This window comes from Pseudomyrmex gracilis, unplaced genomic scaffold (assembly GCF_002006095.1).
Source record: "Pseudomyrmex gracilis isolate BER0280 unplaced genomic scaffold, ASM200609v1 scaffold_12, whole genome shotgun sequence".
Classification (NCBI taxonomy): Eukaryota; Metazoa; Arthropoda; class Insecta; order Hymenoptera; family Formicidae; genus Pseudomyrmex; species Pseudomyrmex gracilis.
This window is the reverse complement of record NW_018020596.1, coordinates 435,008-450,080: the sequence shown is the minus strand read 5'-3', so window position 1 is coordinate 450,080 and position 15,073 is coordinate 435,008. Positions and strand designations below refer to the sequence as shown.

At 37.9% G+C, this 15,073-nt stretch overlaps 2 protein-coding genes across 10 annotated transcripts in view; both read right to left on the bottom strand.

Moving 5' to 3' along the window:
• Nucleotides 1-501: 501 nt before the first annotated feature.
• Nucleotides 502-3,309, bottom strand: LOC109863713 (excitatory amino acid transporter 3-like). The gene is made up of 9 exons (XM_020444171.1): nt 2,939-3,309; nt 2,689-2,866; nt 2,573-2,615; nt 2,414-2,453; nt 2,060-2,246; nt 1,739-1,972; nt 1,467-1,658; nt 1,197-1,331; nt 502-1,073 (listed from the first exon to the last, which is right to left on the bottom strand). The coding sequence occupies exons 1-9, from the start codon at nt 3,189-3,191 to the stop codon at nt 929-931; spliced, it is 1,407 nt and encodes a 468-aa protein (XP_020299760.1). The 5' UTR covers nt 3,192-3,309; the 3' UTR covers nt 502-928.
• A 696-nt stretch (nt 3,310-4,005) lies between these two features.
• LOC109863689 (ankyrin repeat domain-containing protein 50) overlaps nt 4,006-15,073 on the bottom strand; it is a 62,440-nt gene continuing 51,372 nt past the window's right edge. For 6 of the 9 annotated variants that reach the window (XM_020444121.1, XM_020444119.1, XM_020444120.1 and 3 more), the window contains 15 exons: nt 11,460-12,928; nt 10,363-11,134; nt 9,527-9,700; nt 9,220-9,390; nt 8,735-9,046; nt 8,290-8,611; nt 7,959-8,205; nt 7,655-7,838; nt 7,302-7,518; nt 7,001-7,192; nt 6,642-6,892; nt 5,933-6,474; nt 5,390-5,518; nt 4,943-5,120; nt 4,006-4,848 (listed from right to left, as the gene is read on the bottom strand). In XM_020444121.1, the coding sequence (XP_020299710.1) occupies nt 4,949-5,120; nt 5,390-5,518; nt 5,933-6,474; nt 6,642-6,892; nt 7,001-7,192; nt 7,302-7,518; nt 7,655-7,838; nt 7,959-8,205; nt 8,290-8,611; nt 8,735-9,046; nt 9,220-9,390; nt 9,527-9,700; nt 10,363-11,134; nt 11,460-12,439 (4,665 nt within the window). In that variant the 5' untranslated portion in view covers nt 12,440-12,928 and the 3' untranslated portion in view covers nt 4,006-4,848; nt 4,943-4,948. The remainder of the gene's footprint in view (nt 4,849-4,942; nt 5,121-5,389; nt 5,519-5,932; nt 6,475-6,641; nt 6,893-7,000; nt 7,193-7,301; nt 7,519-7,654; nt 7,839-7,958; nt 8,206-8,289; nt 8,612-8,734; nt 9,047-9,219; nt 9,391-9,526; nt 9,701-10,362; nt 11,135-11,459; nt 12,929-15,073) is intronic. The other 3 variants (XM_020444125.1, XM_020444123.1, XM_020444126.1) reach the window with 3 other exon arrangements.

Sequence of the window (15,073 nt, the reverse complement as noted above, 5' to 3'; positions counted from 1 at the left end):
CAATAATATGTAAAAAAATTATTGTAAGAATTATATAATAAAAATATTGCTTTAAATTGTTTACTTATTTTACATTAAAAAAATATAAAAATAATATTGAAATCCTTTAAATGCACCATTTTATGAATCGCTAAAAGCTGCAGATCTTGCTCGGTTTCTGCCGACAATCTGCTATCAGATTCTGTGAGCAGGCTTTGCTAGCAGATCGTAAGCCTAATGCGGACATAACAGATGCCAATTTGCTCGCAACTTTTGAGTATATCTGTTGCCAATCTGCTGGCATATTGCGCGCATTTTGCTTACTGGGTCTGTTGCCAATCTGCTGGCATATTGCGCGCATTTTGCTTACTGGGAAAATTAACACAAAATTCTTTAATACTACAACTATTTTGTATACTGAAACTATTATGTACTAATACTAAAACTATTTTATAGATATATTTTTATGTACAGAGATATTTGTTTATATAAATAGTTCGCAAGTATTTTTTCACATACAGCTTTTTTTTAAAACTATTATTGATATAAATTATATTGTTAACCCGTAATTACACTGGCGGAGTTCAAATCCCATCACGCACAATTACGCAAATATTTTTTACGTGGAACGTTAATTATTACACCAGAAAACACAAATTTTTTAAATTTTCTCATTTCAAAGCTCTTCAAAGTTGGGATACAAAACTATACACTTTGTAGGTGTGGTATAAATTTCGGTGGTGTAGTTGAGGGTTAAAAAATACGCATTTTTGGTCCGCAAATATGAAACGAATTTTGTTCAAGTTTTCTTTATTTTTGTATACAAAAGAAATAAATATTTCTTATATTCTTTTAAGCATTAATTTTCTCTCCTTTTTTAATAACTACCCTGATCTTGTTACTTTGATTGAAATTTTGAATTACTATAGTCTACTTTAGAGAACATTTACTATGTTCGGGTTTTGCAAATCGCTTTTTCTATGGACTCTAATCTCCTTGTTTTCTCTTTTTCTAAAGCTATTTCATAAAATTGAGTTATAATACTCGCACCCAATGCATCGCCTATGATATTAATTGCTGTTCTGAAACGATCACTGGAAAATAACGAATTTTTACTTAGTGTTTTTAGCTAATATCTTTTTTTTCATAAATCTTTATTATATGTGTATAAATATGGCTTAAATGTAATAATTTTTATAAAAACACAATATACTTACACAAGCCAGTCGATAGCAATAATTAAAGTAACATCTTCAACTGGTACATCTAGAGAATTCAACACCATTATCAACATCATGTAACCACCACTTGGTATACCAGCAGAACCCACGCACGATAGTGTACATGTAATGCTACATATAAAAACAGTAGATATTGTTTAATTAAATACATAGATGTTAAAATGTCGTATATTTTTTTTTATATATTCGCAAATATCTTTTTCTAAGAATTTATTAATCTTAATGTGTTGGTTATTTGTTAGATACCTGATAATTATTATTTTAAACAATGGAAATTGCAAACCACGTAGTTGTATAATAAATATCGCTCCGACAGATTCGTACAACGCTATTCCGTCTAAATTTAATGCCGCTCCTATTGGAACAAGAAATTTCGTTACTTCGGAATTTATTCCCAAACTTTCCAAACTTCTAATTGTGTGCGGAACTGTAGCAGTACTGAAATTTAATTATTTTGTGAGAGTAAACAAAGTTTTAAGTTCTCTAGATTTCGTATTTAAGTTTCTATCTCACATTACCTCGACGATGTTCCTATGGCGGCTGCAAAGGACGGGCCGAGTTTGGATATAATTTTGTATGATGATTTTCGCGTGATTATCCAATGAAGAAGGGGTAATATTATAAATCCCTGCGTTATCAGACCAATAAACACGGTTAAGACGTAAAATCCTAAATGACTCAGCGTATTGCCAAAATCCTCGATTTCTAAGATTCGACCGGCAATGAGAAACGGTACGGCTACTGGTGCTGCTCTAGATCACAAGAGATCACTTTGAAGTTCTGACTGTACAACAACTTGTACTTTTTGTTTTAACAATATAATGTAATACGTAATGTACTTTGTTATCCATTTCATAATAATCAACATGGTATCAGCGAAAGAAGTGCAAAAGTTCGATAATGGTTTTCCTTCCTCCATCTCTAATTGTCCAATTGCCACACCCAGTAATAAACTATGAAACACTAAACCCAATACGTTTGTTCCGTTAACATATTTACTTGTTATAATCCATTCTTCTATTGGCACTGCAATATTGACACATCTTTATTTATAAAACTCGCACAAAATTGAAATAAGATTTAGAGCTCCGTAATAGTCGAGATGTTTTATTGCAAAACTGTAACCATTTTTTTTTCAAACTTGAATAAATTGTTATATTTTTCTCTTGCTAGTTCGGAGAAATTTTAATTACCTGCAGATGCATTGGGTGGCTGTTCTAAAACGGTTTGATACTGTAGAATAGAAACAAATAAGTATATTTTTTTAATTATATCTTTTTATAAGTATCGCAGTTTTTTCATACGTATATTTATAGATTTAAACTGTATATAACATATATAGACATATATACCTGATACATGCATGCATCTATTATATTCTCGGGAATTACATTACTGCAAAGAATTATAAGAAAAAGAAAAATAATATACTTTTAAAAATATATTTTTGAATAAATAATTTAATTACCGAATCAAATCCAATATGGTATCTATTGTCATAGAAGTTCTTGTGAACACTGGCATTGTAACATTTTCAACTCTTGTTACTTCGCCCGGCCGAATAGTCTGAACGAGCACAACACACAACGTTATTCCGATCGTGGTAGTCGTTAAGTAATAGTACAATGCCATCAATCCAATACGTCCTACGTAATAAGTTTTAAGATATACGTTTCTATCTAAATATTAAAAAAAAAAATTAAATTTTAAGAGCTTACCGGACCTAGTGAGATTGCAAGTAGCGCTTATAATACTAGACGTAACAAGTGGTAATATCAAACAGTTCACCAGTCTGAGAAACAATTCTCCAGGAAATTTGATATACATAATTTCTCGTTCGGACCACGATTTTCCGCTGAGCTTGAAACTCATACCGCATGTTATCCCAATAGCCACACCAATTATTATCGATACAATGAGTTTGTGTTTTAGCACAAAAAACAGTAATTTGCCCATTGTGACTGATTTCATAAACCTGCTGTCTTGTATCAGTAACAACAACGTGTATTACTATATGTGTAACACAGTAAAAAAGGTAACGTTGATGTTATCTGGAAAGACTTTTACGAGATACTTGTTTGAAGAGTCTTTATCAGAGTCGTCGAGATATTCAGAGACGCTTCATATCTCTCCGGACGCATCATATATCTCTCTCAATAGTCAGATTAGATACTAACTAGAACCTGAAACTACTTATACTCTACTAATCGTATGCAATAGGATAATATAGGATAATTAGAGAAGTGTGTCAAGAATCTACACCAAGAAACGGACGCTTAAACAACAAAGCCTTGAAGAATTTGTGATATATTCTTTAAAAGTTTTTTACCATGTTATTATATAATATTACATATGTAATAAAATTTTCGATGTATTTTATATTTAAATTCAGTAAGAGCTTATTAATTATTTATTTTATGTTAATATAAATCTCGAGAGATACAAGAAAAAAGAAATATTACATGCATTATCTCCTGAATGACAAACAACCAAATTTATAAAGATGACGCATATTGACGATTATCTGAAATGTTAACTGCGCGCTATCGCTCAAGAATCAGTATCTTACGCCTAAATGTGGTTCTCGTGACAATTAGGAAATAAGTCGATGACGAGGTTGCACGTGTAATATTTCCTAGTTTTATTGATTTTTCATACCTATTACAATATAATAAATATGTTGCGTGAAACATTACGAGAGATTTATATTTACACACGTCCTTCACTTTTTCAGGCCATAACATTACGTATCTGTAATGAGTCTGTAATATCATACTCTTTATCGTTTTTTTTTTTTTCATCTTTTTTTCTCTTATAATATAATTAATTTATACATATCTTTACAATTTCTTCGGTTTAGAGTTACACCCATTAAAAGATCACATATGCATTCTGCTTTGCATCCAGTCTTCTCAAAAACTTTTTTTTTTTTTCATCATTAAACTTTATTATTCTAACCTGGCATTAACATCACGGCTAAGAAATCTCTTTTCTTTTTTTTTTTTTTTTAGGATTTTAATAATAATATTGTTTTTGTAAGTATGCACATACAAAATATTCCAAAAGCTGTTCCATCTCTTTCAACAGACGAGATCTCTATAGCGAGTTCGGTGTAGCAAGTCTTTATTTTTTGATCGATACAAACAGAACTTCGCAAAACTCGCGTCTCAATAATAGATCTGTAACTTAGAAACTGAACAGCGTTTGTAATATTCTGTATAAACGGTATATGTATACACACACATACACACATATATTCAATGTACGAATATGCTATGTGTAGATGTGCGTGTATAATGTACTACATCAGTGTGAGATCAGTAAATAACTTCATTATATTTATACAAAGTCATGTTTTTTCCAAGTTTACATATCTACGTCTACATACTTCCCTATGCAAATTAATATTTGGTTTTGTTTATACGCGATTTCTGCTTTCAACACGTTATCAGAGAATATTTATTTAATCTTCTTTCTTCTGTTTCTTTCTTTTTATTTGAGGTAATTTGATTTTGCTCAAATAAACCGAGAAAAATGTTTTTATTGACTTCCGCTTTTTCTTGGTGACAGATCGCCATTCACGAGAAGAGTTTGCTACTCGTCGCCGAGGTAATCCATAATGTATAGCCTGTGTAATGTTAAAAAAAAAAAAGAAATGTATTTACTGTATATATACAAATATATGAGTCAATATCAATAAAATATATAATAGATGATAATACCTGTCCCTACAAAGGTGTTTCCTTGCGAGCTTCCGCCTTCCATTGGAATCCGTTTACGCGCGTTGTGATAGGCTTATTTCTATTCGTGGCATTTTCAATTCCATTTCTAACGCCTGCTACTAATCTCATGGCTGGATTAGACACCAAGCCATTACGCTTTGGTTTTATATTACCTGCACTGAAATACAATATGGTGACGTTATAAAACGTTTGTGACAATTCTGTTTTTTTTTTGTTTCTTTGTTGAAGAGAGTTGACGTGAAAAATTCAATAAATGTTAAGAACTTTAAGTGAAAACAAAAAATAAGTTTAACGTATCAAAAGACTTTAAAACAAAAAAATGTTATTTATCGTTAATGTTTTTTTGTTTTGTTCAGGTAGTATACATTTTAAATAAAACGATGTTAATAACCAATTAATACATAGCGTATGATATATATGTCTAACATTGTCGCGTGTCCTCCTTGACTATATATTCTATCTTTTTTCACTCGAGAGGGTTGAAAAAGGAAGGAAAGCCTATCGCTCATGAAGCGGTGTGTCTTCCTTATACGACCATTGTGATTTCTGCAAAGTCTAAAGAATTGCATTGAAAAAATTAAGATAATACGTATGCTTGAAAATTTCAATTGAGAAGATGGAGTTACATATAACGTACACAGATATATGTGATGATCGGATGACGTACAATACATGTAGTAAAATGACTGTAGTAGATGACTGTGTGTGTGAGATATCTAACAAATACTGCCATAAGTGAATAATATGTACTTAGAACAATTTTTCAAAACACCGTTTTATGCAAAATTTGTTTTTTAAACGAACAAAAAATCATTACGCTGATGATTTTGTTAATAGTGCGCCATGAAATAAACGTAATTAGGACGTTAGTACACAAAAAAATGTTGGTATTACATCTTTGCTTGTATATATATAGGTGGACATATATATATATATATATATATATATATATATGTCGATCTTATTTACCTTCCAGGCGTGTAATCTGAAGTATGCTTGACGCTTCTACCAACGCCAGCACCACTATTTCCTAATATTATTCTCATATGAGTGTCGCGTGTGAAATGAGTATCGGCTGAATTGCGTTTCTCCTCGTGCCCGTTCTCCTTATCTTTCCCAATGCTCAAACCCAACATTTCGTTCGTCAAGTCAAACGGTTTGCCAATGTTATTTCTGTCGATAATCTCGGTTTTGATATTGATCGGCTCGTAAATAACTGGTGTGTGATTGTATCCTCCTATTTGCGTTTTTGTGTACGAAATATTCGTATTTCCCGTCATTAACGACACGCCCAGTTGACTTTGTATCACGTTAACGGCCGTTTGAGCACTAGGTGGACTTGTATTCGTGGGTGAGTAAGGAATGAGACTGTCGCTTAACGGAGAGTGCGGAGGTGATGCGTATATCGGACTCTGCGGTTCGCTTTTCAGAGGTGACAACAATTTGCTGAGCGGCCGACTCTTTGCTCCTCTTGAACATTGTTGTAGTTGTTGCGTGAAAGATAATGGTGCCTAAAATCATAATAGAACACTTGGCAATTTTTTGAAAGGTAAGTAACTAATATTACAGTGAGTCAAGTAGTTGTACTTTTAATTAAAACAACATCGAATCATTGAATTTAATTGATTTGATTGTCAAATAGATAAAATAGTTATATGGTATATTTTGTGTAACGTACTTTTATTACCTGACAGTTAACCACTGAATTCTGATTGAATTTTCCCTGATCGCTTTTTGTGCTACCGGTTAAATTACTGCTCGATTTGCTGTTGCTGGAATTGTTGCCTAAAGAGACGCAACTGCGTCGTTTGGTCGAGTCTGGTGATTCTGCTGGACTGTATTGTGTTGACAAGGGATTCAAGATTGCCGATGAAGGTTTAGTCTCAGCCGTCGAATTCGATGTTACAGAAGTAGCACTACTGCTACCGCCTGAAAATTGTTATACAGAATTGTAACATTGTTTCAGAGTAACTTTTTCCGCAGCTCTCTCTCTCTCTCGTCAATTTAAAGACCAATAAAAAGACTGGCAGCACAAACCTCCATTAATTCCGGGTCGTAAACTGCGTTGATTGGCAGAATGCTCTTCCAGCAATCTGACAACTGTGTCATGGCCACTTTTAGCGGCTACCTTGATCGCGTTACGTCCGCAATGATCGGAATGATTCGGATCGGCTCCGTGATTCAAAAGTGCCCGGACACAGTGTTCGTGTCCTTCCTGTGCGGCGATACCTATAAATTGCACAAAAAATTACAGTTAGTTTATAAACATTTCTTATATAAGATCAATATATACTTTATTCATAGATGCAACGCTAGATTATATTCATGACTCATATACCTAGAGCCGTTGCACCTTGATTGCAAGTGTGATCGGGAGTGGCACCGTGTTCCAGGAGCAGTCTAACAATTGCGGCGTGTCCTTGCCAAGCGGCGGAATGAAGTGGCGTTCTGTTTTCGTTGTCGCAAGCGTTTACGCTGGCTCCACCCTCCGTTAACAACAGGGCTACCATTTCCACGTGTCCTTGCCAAGCGCTCACGTGTAGCGATGTTCTACCCTGTAGAATATTCAAGTGTATTGATTATCATTTTTTATACTTGTAAAATATTCTCAAATATTATATGAAAAAAACATTGTATATTTTATGAATCATTAAATAACCAATTTTTTAAAATATAATCAACATTATTTACTTCAGAATCTCTACTTTCTACGTCCGCGTTTGCATGTTCCAACAGAAACCTCGCCATAGCTAATCTATTTTCTAATGCGAGTATGTAAAGAGTGCTTCTTCCATCGGCATCTTTAGCATTTACATCAGCGTTGTGAGATAACAATATCTTTACGGTATCGTAATGTCCTTCCAGAGCTGCGAGTCTACAAAAGATAATATATAGTACATCGATGTGTGTAGAATTTTACATATGTATATGTTCCGTTAGATATGATTATATATTTATATTTAACAGAATTAATGTGATGACTGTAGTTCTGTACCTTAAAGCGGTTTTACCATCGTGAGCATGCTGATCTATAGGTGCATTGTGTTGTTTCAACAACCTTTCTACTAACGATGTGTGTCCTTCTTGCGCAGCAAGCATGAGAGCGCTCTTCCCGTCATTGTCCGTCTCGTCAATCTTTGCACCAGCCTCTAATAACGCTTCACAAACGTCAATGTGACCCTCAAACGCTGCGTAGTGTAAAGGAGTCCACCCTGAATTGTCTCTGTGTTGCTCATCTAGGCCTTCACATACAATCACGTCTCTTTAAACATTTCCGTATCATGTTCAAACGCGTTTCGTCAGATAAACTAATTTTACAACGTTACCTCTAGCGAGTAATTGCTTCACTACGTCCGTACCGCCCTGGGCAGCAGCGACACTGAGAACGGTTCTACCTTCGTTGTCTATAGTATCGACGCAGCAACCCCAATAAAGCAAAAGCTTCACGACTGATCCGTGTCCCATGCTTGCTGCTGCCCACAAAGGCGTTCTTCCGGTAGCGTCGCAATGATCCATGTCAGCGTCGTATTCCAGAAGCAAATCACAAACATCTCGGTGACCTTCGAACGCAGCGACTAACAACGGAGTCATGCCGTCCTTGTCTTGATGATCGACTGTAGCACCTCGCTCTAAAAGTATCGTAACAACCTACGACCAATGAATATTTATATTACAACAAAGAATATTTTTATAATGTCACATCTTTAAGTTTTATTTCTTATAATTTATATTTTAATTAAAAATCAATACAAACACTGAAGATAATGATACTTTTGCATATCCGTGATTAGCAGGGACGCAAAGTGCGGCGACGCTGAGCGCTGTTCTCCCGTCGCTGTCGGCATGATCGATTTCAGCTCCATAATCCAGAAGATGTTCCACGATCTCGCTATGTCCCATGTATGCCGCCGCGATTAAAGCGGTTCTACCTTCGTCGTCCGTTCTGTTAACGTCCGCGCCGTGTTTTAAGAGAGCTTTGACAATATCTTCGTGGCCGCCCCACGCGGCTGCTCGCAGCGCGGTTCGTTGATCCCAATCTGCGCAATCTACCATCGCTCCGTGTTTCAAAAGTTCTTCAACCACCTGAAACGACGACTTGTCAGAACTACCTGTACGTCTATTTATATGATTTTAACAGCAAACTATCGCGATTAGTCAGTAACCGATTAGTCAGTCATCGTCACTGTCTTGATAAAAAAAACAGTTCACGTGTTCTTTAAAAAAAGTTAAGAAATTACAGTTTCTTTCAGCTGTACCTGAGTATGACCTCCCCAGGCAGCAGCTCTAAGAGCAGTCCATCCATCGCAGTCCGCGTGATCCGCTCGTGCGCCGGCAGCTAAAAGCACACGCACTACATCCGCGTAACCGTGCCTAGCAGCCAAATTCAGCGGCGTTTGTCCATTTCGATCAACCGCTTCCAATTTCGCCTATGTAAATTCACGAAAATAAATTTTTAAATCTACTCAATAAAAAAGCCAATGTAAAAAAGCACAGTAAAACTTAACAATTTAATTTAGAAACGATATTTTGTGACTAATTAAAAATCAACAATAAGTTTTATACTTGAGGACAAGCTGCAAGCGCCAATTCTAGTAAAGATGCATTGCCGTCGGCAGCTAAGGTGTGTAACACCGTTCGTCCGTAAGAATCTGTTTGATTGATATCTCCGCTTTCACCGAGGAGTTCTGTTAGTGGTTCACTCGGAGACTCGTCAATAGGACTTATATCTTGCGAAACCTTTGGAAAAGAAACAATCATATGCTATTTTTTTTAAGTAAAAGTAGTAAACTAGTAATTTTAATAAATTTTATGAATTTTTTCTCACGAATATTTTAGTGAACATTTGTCTTCTATACACACATGTGTTCTTTGTATCATGTGTACAGTAGGGAGCACCATATCGTGCGGCTCTAGGGGAAATATTTTTCGGGAATTTCTCCTTTGGATGCTTTACACTATCGCGCGCCGTTCTTTTTCGGTCTCCGCCAACGGTCTGAGATCGAAGGAGAAGAGCGCGCAGTAATAGGAGCAACTAAAGAAGAAATTTCCGAAAAATACTTTCCCTGGAGCCGCACAATATGGTGCTCCCTACATGCTGTACATGTAAAACTACTACTGTACATGTACACATCAAAACTCTACAGATTAGATATTGTTATAATTTGTCATGAGTGTTTTTGTCACAGGCGTTTTGTTCGATATGACACTCCCGTATTTTATCTCGAAACTTGATTAGATATACTAACTAGAGAACATATTTTATATCGAACATTCCTGAAACAAAAACTTCAAAACTAAGTATATCTTTAAAAATAAATTACGTTTTATTATTTTTTGATTTTGCAGATATGTTAATAAAAAAAAAAAAAGATTCTCTAATAAAACAAACAAAAACTTACCTGACTAGAAGAAACGGCATCTTTGCTGGCGTCGTCATCGGCGATCTTCTCGGAGGGTTTAGCACCAGCGTCGATCAACAGTCTGAGAAGCTTGACATCCTGCCGGGGCCAGAGAATGCATTCAGAGCTGTCCAAGTAACAACCTTCGATGGCCGCGTTGCTACCTATCATCCAGAGCACTTGAAGTGTGTGAACGTCCAGAGCGACGTTAGGCGGTACGTTCGTTATCGCGCGTTGCAGGTGTTGGGCCAGCACGCAGATCTCGTCGGGATTGAGCTCGGGACCGCGGAGAGTGTAGTAAGCCGCGAGCATGGCGTGGCCCTCGGTGGCCGAACAGAGATACTTTTGCGTACAGTGTTTCACATCCAGCAACCATTCGGCGAAGCTGTGATGAAAGAGCATCAAAGCTCCAGCACGCGAGACCGATATCACTCGGCGCAGCAGATGAAGCCGGCGATTAAAGTCCTCCACGGTAATGCCGACGCAGGCGGTCTTGACGCTCTCGTACAGAATTTCTTGAGTGATGGGCAATTTGGCGGCGAGTATGACGTTGAGAAGCGGCTGCACCTTGCTGAATTGCTTCCTGCTGAAGAGTCGCTGGCAGAGCCAGAGATACAGGCCGTTCAATGTTCCCGGGATCTCGCGCACCTCGCGCAAAACAATAAAATTCTCCGCTACGCCGTCGAGAACTTTCTCCAGATACAGAAAGCAACCGTTGCTCTTTATATGCAGCTGGTTCAGCATCTCGGCAGTGTCGCGCGAGATGTGCTGCCTGTAAATAATCACACACATACATACAAAACTTTATTATTCTTGACAAATTTTTAATTATTAATATTTACATACTAAATATTAAAATATAAATTTTTTATTTATGTAAATGACTTATGTCATTTGCATATAATTTAACGATGTACCATATAATTTATAAATGTTAATTTCAGTAGAAATTAAAATTGGATTTAATTATCTTCAAAAAAAATTATAATTTGTTAGATATATATATATTAATCTGATTATTTTTTTATATTTTGTAGACTATCATCGAGTAAAAATCTCATAAATAATTAATTTCGTCATTTAATTATTATGGTTACCTGAGCGCATCTTCTTGATCTAGACGCGCGAGTATATACTGCTGAACGTCCCTGACGACCTGGGACTTTCTCAAGTCGTCGAGCGAGATCTTGCGAAAGCCAGTGAACATGCGCGAGATGGTCTTACTTTGTCGACGTGCAGTACAAACTAACAAAAGCCATTGTGGGAACAGATGGTGGTGATTAGCTAGCAATTCAGCAATCGTGCGACTGACGTTGTCATTCTCTCTTCGGGAATCCCTGGTGCCGGTCTGCGGTGGATTCAGCGTCTGACCCTCGTCGATTGAATCGACCAGCAGGAAGAGACAGTTCTTTGGCGGCTCCACTTCCAACAACGGAAACAGAAGAGCCTTTTTCAAGGCGTCATCCGGATCTCGATCGAGAACGTCCGGCTGCAACGCCGCCTGTATCTCCGGATCGGTTCGCAGCTTCTCGGCATAGGCTTCCGCGACGGCTTCTCTGGACATGAGAGGTGGTGTCACAGTTGGTGTTGCCGTCGGAATTGTCGTCGTCGTTGTCGTTGCTGTCGTCGTCGTAGTAATCGTCGTCGACCCTGTCGTTGTTGCGGTGGTGATCGCTGCCGGTGTGGTTGCGGACGATGTCGGTGAGATTGGTATAGACGTCGTACGATGATGGTGATGATGATGATGATGATGATGAATTCCGTCCGAGCTGGCCTGAAGCAACTGGGCGACCAGAGATCGCACGAATTGAGCGGGCGACAGCGAAGCCTCGCTTCGAGCTTGGCAGAAATGTCGGGCCAGCAGACGGCGATTCAGAGATCGCTGATGCCGCGCGGAAGAGCCGTTCGACGGCCAAGCCAATTCGGCGCATAGTGCTGTCTTGCCGCTTCCTGGTCCACCCACGATCAGAGCACCGCACGTTTTCGATTGCGGCCGCTGCTCCAGGCAATGCGACAGTTTCATAAAAGCCCATTCCCGACAGAAGAAGCGCTTTTTCTCGATCACCGGCGCTGCCATCTCGAAAACCTGACGTTGTATCGTTCTCTGCTTTTTGTTTTCTTTGATCTCGAGTCTTTCTCTCAGGTTTTTCGCGGAAAGTTTGCGGTTTCGTTCTTATCGAGATTTTTTCGCGTAAATCGTAGATACGTATTGACGTAACAAGTAGATCTTTGGCATGGGTTTCACTATATCGGTATTTATATATTCGTGATTTACCTGAGAACCTGTTCTTTCTCAGTATCTAATCTATATCTTGTGTTCTCAATGTTTCGTGTTGTTCTCTTCTCGGTATCGCGATCGAAAATGAAAATCTGGATGTGCAAACGGCAAGACGAACTTGGTTCAGATCGGTTTAAGTGCAGTAACAAGATTGACCCGCCTGTGCTGCTCTGTCAATGGAACGTCGATGGGAGCCCCAGGGGGCTCTGAGGCTTCTTCTGACTCCATTCAGGAGTCTCATCGCCTTGTAACTGGCGAACAATGCGTTTCGCACCCTTGCATGCCTACCTGAAAAAGAAAACAAATTGTTATAGCGACTCCCTATCGCGACAGTGTTTGTGCGCGCGGTGTTTACATACATATCGAAACACGATGACAGTTTGATATATTGTTCGCTGCGGTTTGACTTTTTCTGTGTGTACACAAACATAAAAACAAACTACCTTGAAAATAGTTGAAATGTGTGAACGGTAAAAAATCGAAGCACACAGTACCCGCACAGAACGAAAACTCCATTAGACGTCCGTTAGACGTCAACAGCTCCATATATAATGGAGGTTTTTTTTATGTATGGATAAAATGTGTTTACGTAATAGAATAAATATGACACGGCGTGCAAGTCCGTTTAAATTCAAAGAACTCGCATTATTGTTCTACGTGCCGCTCGTATTTAAGCAATTTAAATAAATCGCACACTCTCCCGACGGACATGATTTCCGAAAGACTTTCCGGCCTACTCGATCCGCGATCTGCAATTAGTCGGTTCAACTAACCGCCTAATTGATTCTCAGTGTTAATCTTTGGGCTAAGATGCCTCTTCTAAGAGGGCCAGGCTGCCAGACGGCTAGATGGCCCCTTCCGAGACTTTAATCATTCCTTACCGTCCCAACTTCGTACAATCTCCCCGACAGAGAGATAGAGAGAGAGAGAGAGAGAGAGAGGAGCCCGAGGTGAAACGGTATTAACTTAAGACGGCTTTCCGTTTATAGTAAGATAGATTAGTACGCTGTTCATTAAATCGATAATTAATATGCGCGATACGATGAAGAGAAGGTTCAACGGTCTCTTCAATTGCGCCACGACGAATATATTTTTATTGTCACAAGAGAACGAAAAAAATAAATGTTTAACTTAGGTACTTTAAATAGAAATAAAATATAAGCAAATAACAAATAATTCTATCGTGAAAAGCGAATCTTCTGCAAACTCTTTTCGATATCTTGATATTTCAATATATATATATATACACACTGTAATCACGTGACCGAGGTCAGTTTTTATTCTTCTCCACGTATACGACAAACTGTCAAAATCGCTTTTCTGTCATTATTTACTCTCTCGATCTTACCGATTCGATTTGACTCGACTTGACTCGATCAACAAACCAATCGGCAACGCGGAAAGGAGGGCAACAATAGATGCAATACATTCGACTCAAAAACGCGCACTTTGCGGTACACATGGATTTTTTAATGAGAGATGGATTTTTTTATATAGAGAATGCGCGCGTACACGCGTGAGTTTTTAATTAGAATTTTATAGATAAAAATTCTTTAAAAAAATTCTATTCGTGTATCGAAAATATATATTAATTGTTTAACCTTTAATAAAACATGTATATTTCTTGTCATCTCTTTTTCCATTCTCTTCTCTCACGTGTTAAAAAAAAAGATATATTATAAACAATTTCCAATAATTAACTTTCATGGTTGCGTAATTCCGATAAAATATCGATGATATCTCGTCGCTTTTCGAAACGTGCGAGGAAGGAACGTTCTTTCTCTCGTCTCGATGAATTACAAATACGTCCTCGCGGCGTATCGTGGAACGATTCGATTATGTCCCGCGAATGCGGAACCGTTAGCGTATAATTGCGTTACGCGCGACGAAATTGCCACACGACCACCTCTGACCGCCTCTGTGACCACCGATTCGTCCCTTCTCCTTTCGGTCTTTCTCACTCCCTCTCTTCCTATGCAGGGAAAATGTTGCGCGAGAAAACGTGGAAATGGTTTTGCCGAAAGCCACAAATCCGACTGTCGCGACGAGCAATACACACAATGCGTGTGGCGTTGTATCGCGAGTGTGTGTTAGCCGAAAGATTGCTCGGCTACAGCACGTCGACCCGATAATGTAGGGACGAAGGACCGCAAATCTAACTCGTACGCGGAACTGGGGCGATAAATTTTGCGTTTATCTGCCGCCCCGAAAGGCAATCAAACCGACCGACCCGATATCGTTTCTCTCTTCTCTCTATCTCTTTTTTTTTTTTTTTTTTTTTTTTTGAAGACGGCATATGCTTTTTTGCGTTCCCTGATATCTGACCTTTCTTTCTCCCACTCCGTGGAAGTAAAATCCGCATATAAAAGTTAACGCGGAAATATCCTTTTCCGATCTACTCGCGAAGGGAACTCTGAAAGTATAAAAAGAAGG

Excerpts from the sequence above, each read along its gene's own strand:
- LOC109863713 (XM_020444171.1), bottom strand. The coding sequence starts at position 3,191 with ATGAAATCAGTCACAATGGGCAAATTACTGTTTTTTGTGCTAAAACAC. Across the intron at positions 2,616-2,688 it reads ACCATATTGGATTTGATTCG|TAATGTAATTCCCGAGAATA; the intron begins GTAATTAAATTA and ends AATTCTTTGCAG. Across the intron at positions 1,973-2,059 it reads ATTATGAAATGGATAACAAA|AGCAGCACCAGTAGCCGTAC; the intron begins GTACATTACGTA and ends CTTGTGATCTAG.